General features: G+C 34.4%; 1 protein-coding gene across 1 annotated transcript in view; it reads left to right on the top strand.

Annotated features, from left to right (window-relative positions):
- IntS2 (integrator complex subunit 2) overlaps positions 1-18,599 on the top strand; it is a 49,465-nt gene that overhangs the window by 26,966 nt on the left and 3,900 nt on the right. Inside the window, exons 10-16 of the mRNA XM_089232315.1 lie at positions 1,133-1,255; positions 1,947-2,571; positions 3,112-3,442; positions 4,178-4,403; positions 11,678-11,788; positions 12,101-12,208; positions 13,878-13,983. Coding sequence (XP_089088441.1) covers positions 1,133-1,255; positions 1,947-2,571; positions 3,112-3,442; positions 4,178-4,403; positions 11,678-11,788; positions 12,101-12,208; positions 13,878-13,983 — 1,630 coding nt within the window. The remainder of the gene's footprint in view (positions 1-1,132; positions 1,256-1,946; positions 2,572-3,111; positions 3,443-4,177; positions 4,404-11,677; positions 11,789-12,100; positions 12,209-13,877; positions 13,984-18,599) is intronic.

Below are 18,599 nucleotides of genomic sequence, written 5' to 3'. Positions count from 1 at the left end.
GACTGAGATCAGAGTAAGTGGCTTGTTGTCGAAAGAAAGTTTAACGCTGACGGTGGGATTAAGGGTCTCTATTAAAATTGGTTTTATGTTTTGGGTAGGACAGATTATTTGCAGCTTAATTTTCTTTTGCGAGTCAGACGATGATGATTTTGGGTATTCCAAATTTTAATAGAGACCCTTAATCACACTGTCGCTGTTAAACTTTCTGATCCACTATATAATTTATCCCAGAAATATTTTGCAGCACCACTGCCCTATTTCAGGGCTCCTTGGTGTAAAACTGCTGTTGTGAGTCAATGGAAAAAACCATTGCGAAAATATTTAGGTTATTTTTAGATTAATCATTTTTTTTTAGATTAATAGTTTACCATTCTTAATTTATTATTGCTCACTATGTTATTTGATTGTTTCTTACTAGGAAAGGGTCCAAAGTTGTCATCCTCAGAAAGTTTAGAAAAAATTACCACTAATTCTACTTGCTAAAATATGCACAAAAGTATAAAAATATCCTGCAGTGTTATTATGGGTGACTGAGAAAAAAATGCAAATATTAATATTTTGAATGCCAATAGAGGCCAATAATGACAAAAAATCCCACAACTCTGGAGTGTTCGAGACGTCATTCAAACAACATATGATCAGGTACAGCGTACTTAAAAGAAGAGGGAGGAAAAAGTGAAATAACTGGTTTCTAGAAGGGGAAGAAGGAAATGCATGCATGAAAGCTCTAAATTTAAAATAAAAGGATTATTCTTTTGCTTATGCATTATGCTATTTCGTCTCCCATCCCTTTTTTAACTATTTTCTCCCTTCTGTCTTTTGTTTTTCTTCTCGCTTAGTATTCAACAGAAAACAAAAAAGGGGAGCTAGAGAGTGAGAAGAAAATTTTATAGATATCGTCAAGAAGCGTGAAATGATATGAGTAGCAAAATGTTGTAGCTTTTAATAATTTTTTTGCTGCTTTACTAATTGAACTCTACTGCTAATTTTTTGTTTTTATGTGTTTCTGGGTGAGATGAATGTACTTTAATTTGTTCATGATTTTTTGAGGATGACAACTCTGGATCCTTTCCTTGTTAGAAATAATTTTATAAGTTTTTCTTTATTGCTGAAAATTACATTTTTTTTACAGGTAGTAACAGCCCATGCAGTTAAAGTTCCAGTTACAAGTAATCTGAACCGTAACATCACTGGATTTCTTCCTGTGCATTGCATCCATCAGTTGCTTAAAAGCAGAGCCTTTACCAAGCACAAAGTATTTCCTCTTATTTGTTGCTTCATTTATTTTCCCATTATCATATTTTACTGATTTCAGATTCAGTTGCTATTCTAATAATATGTTAATTCAGTTGTTGGCTTACAGCAGTGGATCTCAAACTTTTTTGTCACTATCGGCTCTCCCCCCCCCCCTTTTTGCCCTGGTCAACATTTATCCATGGCTTCCCAGAAGAATCTAATAAAGAACTTTTCTTCACTGCGCTGAACAGGCATGCATCAATATATTCAGTTTGCCGCAACATTATCCCTGATAAAGGTTTGCAAAACGCCTAAAGCTGATAATGAAATTTGAACTTTTTATTTGCATGTACAAGATTTTATTTTGGAAAAAAAATCCATTAAAGACAAATTCACAAAAGAAAAGCCTCAAAACTATCAGTTCAAAACATCAATTTTTTTTTCAAATATTAGTTCATCAAATTGCATTTTCAAAGTAGTTGGTACTGATTATTTAGCAAATACTTCCTTTCAAGCATTTATATATCATGGTTGTTAGTTGTACACATTGTTTTTTTCTCTGCCTTTCCTTAAAAGAACAAAGAATATATAAATTTTCTTTGCATTTTTAGATAATTTTATGCTTTGTTTTAATATTTTAGTGACCTTGTGTCACTGAAATGAGGTTGATTTGAAGTGATAATGACACGAGGTTGATTTATTTTCACCAGGTTCCCATCAAGGACTGGATCTATAAACAGATATGTAACACTGTTCCTCCATTGCATCCTCTCATGCCTGGCTTAATCGAAGTATATGTGAATTCTGTATTGACTCCAAGTTCCAAAGGATCTTACGATACAACCAATGAACCAATCACCGAAGAAGAGATACTTGTTGCCTTTTCACGATCAGTTTTCGTGCCGCTAGATTGCAAGAAATTTGATAAAGTTGCGGTCTCAAGTAAAACTGGCAATGCATCTTCCGATTCAGATGAATTGTCATCTTCCTTGACGTCGCAGCTTCTTCTCTTGTATTATTTACTTCTCTATGAAGATACAAGACTTTCTAATATGAAAAGCATAATCAGCAGCAACAGGAAAGTGAAGCGATATTCTCCCCAGTTTATTGCAAATATCCCTATATTCTATCTAATTCAGAGAGCTCAAAGGGACCAACAGCAATTTGCAGGACTATTTTCTCCCTTACTTCGCTTACTTGCCACTCATTTTCCTCATTTATGTCTAGTGCAATCGTGGCTGGCAGAAGAAGGCCATGATTCATCGTTGGATTATTGTAAAGTGAAATTGAATAGATGGCCAAAATCTTCATTCAGTATTGAAAATCTTGATCGTGGTAAGGAAGATTATATTGCAAATAATTACCTTATTGCATATTCCATATTTGTTTCCTAGAGATTTCTAGCCCCTGAAAATTATTTTATAGTTAGTGTTTGAATCTTCATCTTTGAATTTTCCAAGTTGAATTTGAAGAAACATGCTTTAATTTAAAATAAATGTCTTGAAATAAGAATTCATTCTGTAATCTGGACTTCAAAATTAAGGTCTTTTTATCAGTTATTTCTTTCTTCATCTTACAAATACAACACTACAACGGGCAAAATGCCCAACGAAGTAGCTGAGAAAAAGATGCCCATAACAAATATGAATGTCATATATTTCAAAAATAAAGCAATCCAATTAAAAATGTAATTAGAAACATTATAAACATCTTAATAGTTGTTTTTTCTTTTTCATGAAAATAATGTGTTTAAAAGACATTATATTTCTGTGTGTTAAGTAGATATTTTATCAGGGAAGGAAGTCAAGGATTTTGGGTTATGTGATTGATATGAATTTGCATTTCATTCAAACTAAAGCATTTGTCTTTCCCTAGCATTTGCTCAAGTAGAACAATGTCCTTTTGAGCTGATGACTCATCTTGATCACATGGTATCTTTGCCAGTGCATAAACTTTGGCCATATGCCTCAAAGTTTGTCACATATCTTCCAAAACTTCTGGACCATTCCGGTGCTCTACAGATATTAGTCAAAGCCAAGAATGTCTGGTGGAAGCTCAATTCAGTCTTTCCTCGTCGTTTGTGGGTGATGACTGTCAATGCCCTGCGTTCATCATCTGCTACTTCTATCGCTACTGGTGAACTGACGCTTGATGACATTGTTGTTGATCCTCTGCATGTATTGCGATGTGACAAAAAAATATTCAGGTAAAATGAGCAAGCCCATGTTTCTGGTGAATAATCTATTAAAAATTAACTGTGTCAGTTGATTTTTTTTTTTGTGCAATATCAATGAGCAAAAAAATAAATTTATATTCATGAAAATTATTTATTTTCTAGAAAATTGGTGATTTAAAAAAGAATTGATTTATGGCACAAGTGCTGAAATGAATGGAATTTCTATTTTCTAAATTGAGTTTAAAATCTCACTCCTTTTGGGGAAGAAAATTGAGTGCTTTCATAGACAAAAAGTATTTTTTGATTATTAAAACATGTTCCTTGTAATTTAAAGTGGACATAATTTTTTAAGTTCATTGCAATGACGTGAAATTTTTATATTTGTACCAAAAAGATGTCTTTAGACAAATTAGGGAGAATCAGAGAGAGAGAATATTTTGAATTTCAAAAAATTTAGTTGTAGTTTGGCCTCAAACGTCACAACAGTGGTCAAAATGACTGCTGTGTAACTCTAGTATTAAGGGGGTTGAAAATCTCCAAGTATAAACTACGTATTGTGCCATTATATTATTAGATACCGGTATATGGTTTAACTTTTATTTTAATTTATAAAAATCCAAACGTCCCAAGAAAAACATGTTTTGTTACATTTCACAGAAACATAATAATTTTCTTGTACATATTTCATCTGATGCTTAGTTGATGCATGAAAATTTTGCTTATGTCTGAATCATTTTTCTTTTTTGTTACTAATGTTCTTCGTAGATGCCCACCTTTGATGGAAATCGTGCTGCTAATGCTTGAAGCTTTTCTAGCTGCATCTCGTACACATTTAATTCACCATACACTGGAGAACCCTTTGCCGGAGAGAATTGGACATCAGGAGAGTGAAAAAGACAGGGAAGACTTGCTCACTGCTCTTGTGTCTGCTCAGGAAAGTGCAGCTGTTCAAATTCTCATGGAAATATGTCTACCCACTGAAGAAGATAAGGTTCAGTGCTCGTTCAATTTCTATCATTGTATCATCAATTTCACTTTGTATCGGTTTGTAGTTTTATGTGTCTTATTTTTAACTTTCTCTAATTAATATCAGACAGCTTGTCTATTTAAAGGCGAGCTATTTTAAATTACCTTGAGGGTGTTATGTTAGAGTATTGAGCAGTCACATAGAGTTATGGATCTGTATTGTATAACAGAGCTTGACTCAGGTGCCAGGTCACCATGTTGATCAGTTTCCCAACCTTTTTTGCCTCTCATCGCCCCCCCCCCCCTCTTCAGAATGTTTTTTCTTCCATCGCTCCCCCCAAAACAATCTTACCTATACGATCCTATGTTATACTCGTAGCTTCTACCACCCCCCTGGATCATTCCATCACCCACCCCAGGGGGCGTTAACGCCCATGATGGGAATCACTGAAGTAGACTAAGAAATTAGTATTGGCATTTAAAATTTTCTATGTATGGCAATTAAATTGAAGTCGAAAAAAAAAATTTTGAATTGTAATAGCATCGAAGGTGATCACTATGTCCTAGAAAATTGAAAAGAAACATTATTTTTGACTAGTTTTTTTTTTGGGAAATGTTTAGTTCCTAAAAATTGTTCTTGACTCGTAATTTTTTTTTTTTTTTTGTAATTTGTTGATCCCTGTTGTATAATTTAATACAGTAAAACCTTGATAAGTTGTCACTCACTTTATCAAGAAATTATGATGGCTTAAGTGGAGTGCCATCAGTTTTAATGTGCAATATTGTGGGAATCGTATAACTTTAAAATAATATAACATTTCTCAAAATATTAATTAAAATTATGATAACAAAATTTATAGATAACAAAAGGGAAAAAACAGCAAAAATTTTTACCTCTTTGGGTTTTTACTATTCAACTTATTATGGTAAAATACACTGGTACATTTAAGATTTATACCAGTACTTTTTAAATTTAGACTTATCATAACAACTGTTAGAATAGTCTGTTTCTCTACACATCAGTTTCACATATACATACAAGACACGTTTAATTTTTGTGCTATGAATTTTTTATCAGGAGTTCATGAAGTAATCTCAAACGCATGGCCAAATTTTAACTTGAGGGGCCCTGGGTTAAAAAAAGCAGACATTAGAAGGCTTTCTCAACTTCAACTTGGAAAAAAATGTTTATTTTTAAAAAATGATATTTTGTTGGAATTTGAAGCTCTAAATTGGGGCGCGGTAGCCCAGGTTGATAAGATACTCGCCTAAAGTACCAAAAGATGTTTAGAGGTGTCGTGAGTTCGATACCCTGTTTGTCCTTGTCAGAAAACTTTCCTGACACGGGTACAACCGAAATGGCGACATGACCGCAGAAAAAAATTTCTACCGCAGGGAGTCCCCCATCGAGGGGTTAGTGCACCAACCTCTCAACGAGTATAAAAAACAAGCCTGCCATTTGGAATCGGCAATAAATTGTAGGTCCCGGGGTCTAATTAGCCCTCGTGTGCAAGAAAATGACTGTGGTATGACAAAAATGATCAATGATGCTCTAAATTAGTGGGGGAGGGGGCATACTGGAATCAGATCCAGCTCGAACAGTCGTTAACGTTTCAAGAACTGTTTTTTTTGTTTTGTTTATTTGTTTATACACAACTACAGAAAATCCAATTGCAGTATTGATTTGATTACATATTCAAATTTCTGATCAGCAAATGAACTTTCTCAGTGTCACTTACATTATTTGAGCTGTTCAGGGGGTGAACTATCTCTGCAGTCCTTAGTAACTACTAGTCCTAATGAACTACCGGTCGGAGGACTGAAGCTAAGGACCGCTTCAACTACTAGTAGTTAAGAGGTACTATGTACTACCAGTCCTTAAGGTCACGTGACGTGAAACAGTAGTTAGAGGGGGAGAAAATTTTTGGTTTCGAGAGTAACAGATCTCTAACCAATCGGGATGCCGTTTGAAGCCTACAACAACTACTAATTATTTAACAATCGTTTTTCCGCAGTGGGTTGTGGCAGCGATTTCATGTTTACAAACAAACATGTTGTAAACAAACTTTTTTTTCCGAAGGACTCGCCATACATTTTTTTGTCACCCGTGTTTTGCAAATTTTTTTTACTCTAATATCACTGGCTAGTTTAATTATTTTGTAACCGTATGAGGACGTTGCATTTTTCATCTTGGGATTTTTATTTAGAATAAGATTCAGTATATAATAATAGTCAAAGTATTTTTCTTGTCCGAGCTCATGGACCCCACTTTTGGATGCTTGAAGAAGCGAGTATCTGGGACCCCAGCTGCATATAAGTGGGTCGCATACTGATGAAATCAAAATTTGAAAAAAAAAATTCTTACAACCAAATGTAAGATTTTAAATTAAGGTTACCGGCACTAGTTGAGCCTATGGCCGTAATGTGCCTTTTCGAGGCAGACTTTCCTTTTTTTTTGGGGGGGGGGGGCTCTTCTTGAAAGGGTTATTATGCAAAATAATTATAGATTTTTGGGCCCCCTATTCACCTCGGGAGCCGTACTTGAGGCCCCAGCTGAATACTTTTTTTTAAAGACCAATTTGTTAAATGATTTTTTATTATCCATTTTTATTCCTTTTAAATTCATTGAAACAACGAATTGCAAATTCTTTCTGGAGCAACTAAAATAATAAATTATTGATAATTTATAATTAAAAGAATTAACTGCCTTGCTGCGTATTGTAGTTCTGTATTTTAAACTATGGGTTTCTTCTCAGTATTAAAAAATATTATCAGAACATGATTTTCTATGAATGAGCACTTACCTGTTAATGCAAGTGAATACTTCAATATTTAAAATATATATACTTCTATATTAAAGATCTTTCATCAATTTATCTGTTTCATTTTTAGCTACCAACAAATAACTTCACCTTATAACTTTCATTTGATCGTATATTTCATTTCAGTTGATTAGAAGATGAATGATTGAAGTTGATTAATAGAAACATGAATTGAATAACAACTTGCACACATGATTTGTCATACAAAAACATTTTATTTCAAACATATGTTCATAGAGAGTTATCATAATCACAATTTATTTGTTGTTCTTAGAAATCGCACCTTTCAAGAATATAATTTTTTGAGATTCATTCATTTTCATTTGCATCTTCAAATGTTGATTTACCTGAAATTAGAAAGAGGAAGAAAAAAATACCTTTATTATGCTTATCAATCTTTAAATGTACTGTATATTTGATTTCAAATTATAACAGTCTTTAGTTGCATAAGTAGAGATAATTCGCGCACAATAGTACTTTGTCGACTCGCCACCATTTTATCACAGTAGGATCCAAAATGCATCAACTGTGTTTTACAAGGGAGGCCTGGCATTGCACGCAGATGCACTTGTTCATGTCTAGATGTATTTACCTAGGGCTTCACAAATCTTAGGAGCCAACATTGCAAAAAAGAAAATCATACTGACACCTAAAATTTTCTATGCAGATCACAAAATATTTGGAGTTTATGTCTGCATCTTCCAATATGTGAAGATCATCACCAAGTGCTGAAAAAGTTGAATATAATTTGTTTTTACTTTGGATTATTTCTCCTAAAAATATGCTTGGCTGCCAAGAAATTTGGCCGGCACCTAAAATGTTTTTCAATTTTTCGAGCCATGGTTTTACCCTAAAATTTTGGTCAGACAGATGAAGGGAAAAAACCTATTGGCACGCAGCTAACTTCAAATTTTCACTTTACTTTCAGCTTCGCTCTAAAACACATCCTTAGCAACCTCTTGTGGATCGGGGAACCCTACTTAAATTAACATAGAAATTTTACAGTGTTGTATGGTCTTACTAGTTAAAAAGTATGATATTATTTGTCGTCAATTATATTAATTGTTTTAATATTTCCATTCACAAAATTTGCTAATCAGTAAATATGATAATAACATTTTCAAAGAATTAATATTGCTTTTCAGTTAGCAAAGCTTCTAAAGGTTTTTTTTAATGTCCTCCCTCTCATTTATATAGCCAAGACAGGTTTTTCAACAGTATACATGTTTTTACTTGCACTGGTCAAATTTTGAGTGGTACAGGTAGCCATTAAGAAATCTATCTTAATTTGCTCAATTCAATTATGTCAAAAAGAGTTGTTCTTTCAATAGTATCTGAAAAAATTATGATTATAAAGAAAATACTTCAATTTTAAATACTTTAATAAATTTACTCATAGCAAGATATTTCTTAAGAAAAACCAATATGGTATGGACTAAAAAAAATGCCACCTCCCCCCCCCCTTGCTTATTTTGTTTTTGCACATATAAAATGTGTTGCTGAAATTACAATAATTTCAGAGGGAAGTATGTTTCTGTTAAGTTTTATGTTGAGAAATATTCAAGTGATTTTACAGTTTACAATTTTTATGAATTTTCTCAACTTAAAATTGAATGTGTATAAAATAGGTTATTTTATTCATCATGCAACATAAATGAGACACTGAAATACATTTCTTAATAAACGTGTGAATTTATGTAATACAGCCTCTCCGAAACGCTATTATGTCTGCGATCTGATATAACGCCAAAATTCTTTGGGTGGGATGGTGGCATTAAATCGGGGGTTCGACTGTATTTGTTCCACTAGGGTTGTTGATACAAATGAAATCAGTGAAAATGATGCGACACAATGTTAAAATTTATGTCATTAAATCATGCATGGAAATATTTTATTTTACATGAAAATAATAATGGAAACTGTTGGTCAAAGTCAAATACAAAGAATTAAAATTACCTTTGTTTGCTCTGGTATAATTGTTTGGTAACCTTGAAAACCTTCACATAACTTCGTAGCTACCTACAGCCAAGTTCCTGGGAAACAAAATTTTTCAAGAGTTAGAAAAGTCTCACAAATGTATATACAATATATATATATATATATCAGCTGTTTACTAACAACATCGTTAAAAAATAAATGCTTGTTTAAAGTTTAAATGTTAAAAGTTTCAGTTCCATAACATCTCAAAATGTTATATTTTAAATTCGACATGGAAATTTTTTTTTCTGTCGTTACCCATACACACAAAATCAAAAACAATTTTTGGCAAAAAATTCAATTTGAACACACACAGCAAGGCCATAACCCAAATACTGAAGTAGTAATATGTTTCAAACACTAATCTGCTTCCTTTCATTATAATATATATACCTCAGCACTAAAAACTGTGCCTGAAATTAAAACTTTGTTTTTTAGTCCCATTGTACGAATTTCATTTTTTATATCAACAAAAATATATAATGATTCCTTATTAAATATTCATCTCAGAGCGAGTTACAGAGTGCAATTTTTAAAGTAGTAGCATATGATTTTTTTCTGAAAATTTAACTTTCACTAGGTATTACAATATTGTTCATTTGAACAGTTCAAAATATAAAATCTATATTTTAATCCTTTACACTAAATTTAGTGCATGAGTTTTACAAAATTTAATATTTAACATTACTGCCAATTTTTACCATGCTTTATTTCAATTTCACCATTACTCATCACAAAAAAATTAATTAAAATTTTTGTCATTTAGGTGCTATAATTTATTATCAATGAATTGTATTTGTAATTATTTATTTACGCATGTGCTCAATTCATTTAGACATAATTTTTCATTAAAAAAAAATTAATGTAGCAGAAAACATAGAATGTAAAATTTCAATTTGATATTATCGTAATTGAAGATTCATCTTTCATTCGCCATGTAAATATTTTCAATACAACCCAAAATATACATGGGCTATTTGATAAGCATTACCAAGTGGGATCCACTGCCCTATTGATTGCGTGACATTATGTCCATTTATATTTTTAAATAACGCATTTACCGAGCAAAAAAATATTAATAATATCTCTAACACTTTTCTTATATAGTTCGATAGCAATAAAATAATTCTTACCTCAGTAATGAACATGCTAGCACTTCGTCGTGGCTTCAATCGCCGATGTCAACATACACGTATGTATACTACAGCAGGTTTTGGAGGATATAACGATGAATCACTTCAACTTTGATGACATCGAATATATAATCTAAGTTATGTCTGTCATTATTATCGTAAAAAAAATTTTAATTCGAAAAAAAACAGCATATTTCATCGCTAAATATCACAGCGAGAGCTCGCGGCCAGTGGCGAAATTTCCTCTTTTCCAAGATGGCCGCCGTGAACTACTTTTCTTGCTGCTTTAGGACTGGTGCTAGGCAGTCCTTAGCAGCGGTCCTAAGTAACTACTAAAAAAAAGTCCTTAGCTTAGAGATAGTACCGAAAAGTCGAACTACTGGCCATCTAAGGACAAATCGGGGCTTAACTACTTTTTTTCGGCTAAGGACCGCAGAGATAGTTCACCCCCTGGGGTGAAGTTTTGTACATAAGTACCAGTTTTGGTACATAAGGATTTTATGGTCACTTTTGAGCATATAGCAGTACAGTTGTTAAGCTTTTTTTTTAAAGGAAGCCATAAAAATCATCTGTTCCTATCTCACAAATTTTTCCATTGCGACTAGTTAACTGAAATTAGTAACGAGTAACTGAGAGTTTAATGACATTGTTATCTATGAAACCTGACAGGATCAAAGAAAAATTATAACTTAATGAGAGTGATGACTTATCAAGGTTTTATTGCATATGAATCTATAAAATATGAATTCACAATTTCCATAACATATAATACAAATACTAAAAAATACAAAGTGTCTTTCAAAGTCAAAAGTTTGTTAAAACAATGCAGGTTCTTTTTTTTAAAGCTTAAATTTAGAGTAAAATGAAAAAGAAAAATGTGCATTTATCGTTAGCAGCATTCTTCTATCTAGATTAATGTTATATACAGTTGAATCCCATTATAACAAATTCCAAGAGACCAGAGAAATCACTTCGTTACAACGAAATTTTTTTATAATGGAATTCCAGATTTTTGAATTGTTCCCATGTAAACTTATCTGGGTGATTAAAAACTGTTTGTTAAAAAGAGATTTTTGCTATAACAGTTGAATCCCATTATAACAAACTCCAAGAGACCAGAGAAATCACTTCATTACACTGAAATTTTGTTATAATGGAATTCCAGATTTTTGAATTGTTTCCATTTAAACTTATCTGGGTGATTAAAAACTGTTTGTTAAAAAGAGATTTTTGCTATAACAGTATTCGTTGAAAGGGGATTCAACTGTATTATGATGCTATTGATATTGTGAACGTGTTCCGGTTTTGAGGTTTTCTGTGTTTTTCGCATGCACCATGTAATGCATTAATTTTCTTACCTTTTTCAGAAATGCAAAGGTCTCTTAAATAATTTGCGAGAGGTTCAGAGTATCATTTGTTCACACCTTCATCAGGTTTTCATTTCTGATCCTGGTCTCGCAAAACTTGTTCACTTCCAGGTATTATAAAAATTCTCATTAAGCTCTAGCATTCAATTATACACAGTCACTAATTACTTTTCTGGGGTTCATAAACATAATATAATGGATTGATATATCATGAAACTCCCATATAATGGTTATCTCATACACAATGATATTGCTCTTTGAGTCTTGGAATTTCCCAGAGTTAATAAACATTGAATTTACATGGATTTTAATGTGAACAAAAAAATTTTGTGCTTCACAACAAATTTGACACTTCTCTTTTGAGTTCTTGCAGTGAATATTGAAAATGATCTCATGTTATGTTTATTTATTTTATTTTTTCAGACTTACCCATGTGATTTATTACCAATTGTCGTTTCTTCTGTTCCTTCGCTTCATATTTGTCTGGACTTTTTGCCAGAATTACTGAGCTTAGCAGATCTTGAAAAACAGGTTTATTATAACTCATGTTTTTTTGGATTATTTTTATTTCAAATCAGTAATATTAGATGATTAATTGATTATAATGAATTTGTGTATCAGTTATTTACAGGTGTAATATTCTTCGCACCCATTTCCCTGAAAAGCTGTTATCAAAAAATGCAAAGTCTCTGTTCCCTTCACAAATACCTCTTCAAAATGTCTCTTTAACCACAAATTACATAACTAACTCCTTATCTCAATACCTTAAAACTAACCCCTCAACATTTTGAATTTTCTTCACCCTAAATCAGCTGGTCCTTCTTCCCTTTAAACTGATAACATTGACCTAACTTCTCACCTTGATATCGCCACAGAATTTAATCGGGCTTTTTCCTCTGACCCCACACCCTCTCAGTACTCCTTTTCCTATTCATTATTCAACTCTAGTCCTGCCGTCTTCACTAAAGTAGGCCTTCTGAATCTTTTTAAAAAAAAATTTAAATCCATCTCCACTGGCCCCGATGGAATCCCAAATCATATTCTTAAATTTTGCGCTTAGGAGAAACGATCCTCCTAATTCCATCAATTGCCATATTAGACTCTTAGCAGACGATTGCGGTATCTACCAAACAGTGCACAACAAATCGGACTAAGCATCTCTCTAAAATAACCTCAACATTTTATATCGGAATTGGTGCTTGTCCTAGCACAAATACCCCTTAACTCTTCAAAAAAGTTTTTATGAAACTTACTTGCAAAAGACTTCCCCTCGATTCTTCTTACTCTATTAATAATTCTTTAATCATTGAAGTTTCTTATTATAAATATCTGGGTTTAATTATTTCTGCCGACCTCCGTTGGAACCTCCATGTTGATTACGTCTTTGTGTCACCAAAAGCTCTTTTTCTTCGTCGAAACCTTAAAAACTCCAACCATCATCTCAGACATCTCTGCTTCCAAACCTATATCCTTCCTGTACTCTCATATGCCTGTGAAATCTGGGACCCTCATACTCTCTCTAATATAGGACAATTAGAATCTATTCAAAATATTATTCATTTTAAACTATTGGTCATCCTTTGCCTCTCCGTTACTGAACTCAATATCCAACCACTTCCTTTTCAAAATCCTTCACAGCCTTTTTCATATCGACACTTCCAATTTTCTTAACTTCAGCTTCATACTTTTCCAATAGAATTAACCATTTCCAAAAATTGAAACTCATCTTTACATCTGCAAATTGTTTCACACAAATTTAGTTTCTTTTCTCAAACAATAACAATTGGAACAACCTTCCATCAAACATTATTGATTGTACAGCACTTTCTGATTTTTTTTTGTGTCATCAACTGTCTCTTCTGTCAAGCTTTACTACCGAATTCCCTTGTATAAGCCTTGTCCAAGTAATATCGAATAAATAAATACTATTATGTTTAATGTGCCATAAAGTTAATCTGATCATTCGTTTTATAAATATTTCACATTTATCAATTACTTACTATGATGAATTTTCATGTATTAAACACGGTTTAAGCAGATTTAAAATGCATTTTTGTTGTGAATAGTTAATATAGTATATTATATTACTGATAAGCCCAATTCCTTCCCTTCTTTTTACTCATTAATTGAGGCTTTTGTTATTTCTTTTCAAAGATTTGTCCTTAAAAATGCCATTCTTATGAATATTCTTATCTTACAGGTTTTTGCAGTAAATTTGGCTTCTCACCTTTGCCTCCAGTATGCTATTCCAAAATCTCTTAGCATAGCCAAGCTGTGCATCAATATCTGTCACACTTTACTTTCTGGTAAGATATATCTTTGAATTGTGAATATTTTGAGTGATCATTATGATAACTTCTTGCTTACCAATGTGATCACTGAGTTTATCTTACTAATAACAACCTGTAAAAACTTGTTTTGTGTATCATTCGTAAGAGCTGTCTCAAAAGTTTGCAGACTGAAATCACTATTGGGTAAATTTATGTATAATCATCCAGACCCTGTTGCTCTATTATGATGGAAGGATTTTGAGCCATTTGGCCGTCAGAAGTAAGCGGTAAAACTCACAATGTTTTGCTTACACAAGTGACAAGCATCGTTGGGAAACGATGCAAAGCAAAGTCAAGGACAAAGCATGTATTTATTTATCTTGGATGGCCTTGCACTGATTTGCTGTCATTTGGCAATAACACTCAAATTATTTATTTTTGATTTCAAAAGAATCGAGCTATTTTCAGTTTGAATATTTCCAGGACAAGGTGCAATTTTTGCATTCCATAGTGCTGGAAGCCAAACTTTTGCCGACTTTGCATCCTCTCTCTTGTGCGCCCAAGGCCTCTTTGGTTAGATCAAATTAATTTTAAAAAAAGCATATTCAAAATTCTTAAGCCCTTAATCGCAAGGCCGCTGTGGTGGTCGAGTGGTTATAGTGCCGGACTCGTGATGCGAGGATCCGGGTTCGAACCCCACAGTGGTGGTCGGCTGAAGTTGGTTTTCTGTGGTTCCCAACTTCAAGGCGCAAATGCGAGCCGATCTCCCCGTTAAAAAGTCTTGCCACAGAGAGCAACAGTCCTACAACGGTAAATCATGCAACCATAACACTTCACTCATAGTTAGAAAAACTGGGGGCAGATGACAGCACTACACATAACAAGCATTACACAGAAACAAACTTTACGTCAGATTGCACTACACGTACACGCACATTCCCGCATGTACCGATTCGTTGGGGGGTTTCGCGGGGGGGGGGTGTGCATGTGTGGTGTAGCAGTGTACCAGTAGTAGGTAGGGCCTCCAAAAAATGGCTCGGGGATTCATGATGTTCTTAAGTCAGCCACCTCGTTGGGCAATCTGCCTGTTGTGGCGTAGTATTTGTATTTGTATAAAGTTTTAAGCATTGACTTGTCTGACAATACTTCACAGAACAGCAATTTTTACATGTATTTACAAGCAGAGATATCTGCTAATCAGATCAGAGTTCTCTTATTGAGCGTAAAGTCCAACAACTCTCTCCTCTCTTGTGATTGCCTCACTATTTATAGGTGCGGTTGAATCTTTGAGGAAAAACGGATATTCCAGGAAAACTTTGTTTTACAGTTTCCAAGTTGATGGCGCCACTGGACTGGCAGAAAATCAATGTTCCAGAAAAATCTGGATGTTTTGCACCGTACCATAACATTTTTTGTTTGGCAACAGGGCATCGGCAAGTTTGATGGTATCTTAACAAATTGTGCTACAATGTTTTTCGTAACATTGTCCCTTCTTTAGAATTGTTCGTCTCGACAATTCAATCTTCAAGTCGGCCGGTTGTACTTTGTCACTCACTGTGGTAGGGAACCAGTCTGTTGAGGTGAACCACATTGCATTTTGGTGATGGAGTTCTTTGAATTCAAATTACTGCATCGTTCAGTTTCTTCACAATTCTGTAGGGTCCGGTGGTTCCTTCAAGTCCATTATTAGTCTATGTCGGGATCTTCTAGTTGAGCTTTCCGGGTGTTCTCGGCGCTCCATGGATCATCACTTGAGACTTGTGATGTTATCTGTCTCATAGTAAGATTCACCAGCCTCTACTTTTCTTCTGCCTTGAGGCAATGGCGAAAATTCTGTGGGCATGGTTTTCTTGATAGGGCATTGGCATTTCCATGCAGTGCTTCTTTACGATGTTGGATCTCCATGTCGTACTCCTGCAGCTGTTGTATCCATCGAGCTACTTGACCCTCAGGATTCTTGAAGTTTAACAGCCAGCTTAATGAGGTGCGAAGGAGAAATTTCTGACCATAAAGAGGTAGTGATGGAAATATTCTATGACTTTGACGATTCCGAGCGGCTCCTTAGATTCAGTGCCACTAAAATCAACATAACATTTTTGTCAAATAAATTTACATACTCACATGAACTTAGAATAATATTATACAACTATGATATCCATCATCTGGCAACACAAAACTGTAAACATGGCGGTCCGTTGGCGGCATATGATTTCGCAGATTGATCTCAGAAACGAATTAAAAGGCAAGACAAAATAAATATCACATTGAAATACTAGACTAAAGACTATTTCTGTGTTGGTCTAACAACAATGTTACACCCTAAATAATCTGGGAATTTGCCGCAGTACATTTAAAAAATGTGGAACTGTGATGTGGGTTAATTGGGTGATAAATGTTTCATGGGTTGAGTGAGTGCTCTGGAACTGTGCTGATCTTTAAATATGCTGCAACATATTTACTGATCTGGGAATGTGCTGCGGGTCACTTGAATGACATGTAAATGTGGCGTGGGTCAGGGCCGTATTTACGTTTTTGCCGCCTGTGGGCTATACAAATTTTGCAGTCTCCTCTTATTTTAGTCCAACTTTTTTACCCCTTCCGCCCCCTCCCATTTCAGTCTTTTTTACCCCTCCCCCTTCCACCCCCTTCCACGCCATTACTGATAAATCATAAACAAAAGCTAAAAAAATAGTACTGTACATAGCTGCACCTAAATTTTACTTTTCTGTCCTTTATTCATATCCTATTCCGTTCCATATAATGATTGCCATATAATAGGGGTTTGCTCAACCTCCGACCAGTAGACGTCAACACATCGATGAAAAATACTGATAAATTTAATTCAATTGTATCTCTACACCAATCAATGGTGCCAAGATACTTTCTGCGTACTTGGTTATAGTCTAGCAACAAAATAAATAATACATTGCATAATATCTATACATATTATGTTTAACCGCAAGTTCTAAAGTGTATTTTGAAATAGTGAAATACTTTTTGAAAATAGTTTCGTGGACCGATTAAAATTCTAGACTGGGCCCTCCAGTGGTTTGTGCACTCGTGTGATTTAAATGGTTGAATTACTTGAATACACAGAGTGTCCCACAATCATCTGATAGTTTTCAAAATGGGAATAGCAAGAAAACAGTGATAGATATTAAAGTCATTCTTGCGGAATGTCAATGTGCGACGTCAGGAATTTCAGCTACATCATTCATGTTTCAAGGGGTTGTATAGTTATTAAAATAAAGTAAGTTGTTCATCCATTCATAATTCATCCATTCGATTTATAGCACTTAACACTTTTTCTATTCCCCCACATGGTCAACCATAGCCAAAGTCCGACCGGGCCCAATAAAAGCATCTTGATTCTTTCTGATATGGCTGGCGTCGTTAAAATCAGTGGAATGTTCTGTCTTTTTACCTTCAAAGAGAACCAAAATTGAGCCATTGAAATGTTCTTTCTGGTCAGCTAGGAAGGGTGCAGCAGCCTCTAGTCACGGAAAGAACCCCCCTTTTTTCATCCTGACTACTGTACCGTAGCCCACTAAAAAATTATGCATATCTAGTTGGCCATGACTGTACCAATAACCTCCATAGGTATCTCTCCGAAGAAGATACCCCTCTTCTATAGGGGATGTCAGCTGAACTCTTTTGTCTTTTTTGCAACACCTTCAGTAATCTTAAATGAGAGCTACTTTGCTTCGCTGGACGCCTACTCACCCTCCCACCTCTACTTGTGACAATACTATTTAGGAATGCCGCACACTGTAAATAGGAAGGTTTAGATGGCAGTCTGTGTGGAAAAAACACAAAAAATAACCAAAAATGAACAATATGGTTTAATAATTATATATTATTTACTATAGAAATGGCACATATGACACTTCCATACGCTTATGAAACGTGAATTTTAAAAAAGGTTTTTTTTCTCCACCCCCCCCCCCCTCTTTCTGTACTCCAAAATTTGCCACCTCTAAGAATTTGCTGCCCTGGGCTAAAGCCTGCTTAGCCACCCCCCTGTAAGTACACTACTGGCGTGGGTCACTTGAATGGCGTGTGAATGTGCTGCGAAGCACTTGAATGGCGTGTGAATGTGCTGCAAGGCACTTGAATGGTGTGTCAATGTGCTGCGAGACTCTTGTATGAATATAAATGTGTTGCGAGGCTCTTGAATGAATATAAATGTGCAGTGGGCTAGTTGAGTGGTCTGGAACTCTGCCATGGGTCACTTAAGTGTTCATGAGCAGTGCCACAGGCTACCCAAGTGATTTAGGAATGTGCCACAGGTCACTTAAGTGAAGTTTAACAGCAGCGTGGGCAACTTAAGTAATCTGAAACTGTCTGCAGTGATCTGTAAATATGTCGCAGGTCATTTAAGTGATCTGGTAATGTGACACGAACCACCTGAAACTGTGCCATGGGCAATTTTATCCAAAAAAATGATTTTGAAGAGTAATTTCACTCTTCAAAATTTTATGTTGTAGTTTTGCAAAAACAGATATTTTTATGAAAAACAAATAACTTTATTTAAAAATAATTACCTAAAAGTCGAAGCAGTATTTTCACTCAACAAAATTTGGAGGGGTAAAAATGAATTTTGATGCATGAAATACACATCTGGATGTGTATTAGCAAACACTGACTGCAGA

Source organism: Pholcus phalangioides, unplaced genomic scaffold (assembly GCF_987345545.1).
Source record: "Pholcus phalangioides strain wild (caught in Gottingen) unplaced genomic scaffold, Ppha-v1.0 ptg000005l_1, whole genome shotgun sequence".
In the NCBI taxonomy this organism is placed as follows: Eukaryota; Metazoa; Arthropoda; class Arachnida; order Araneae; family Pholcidae; genus Pholcus; species Pholcus phalangioides.
Note: the sequence above shows the minus strand (reverse complement) of the source record. Positions and strands in the feature narration are given on the sequence as shown.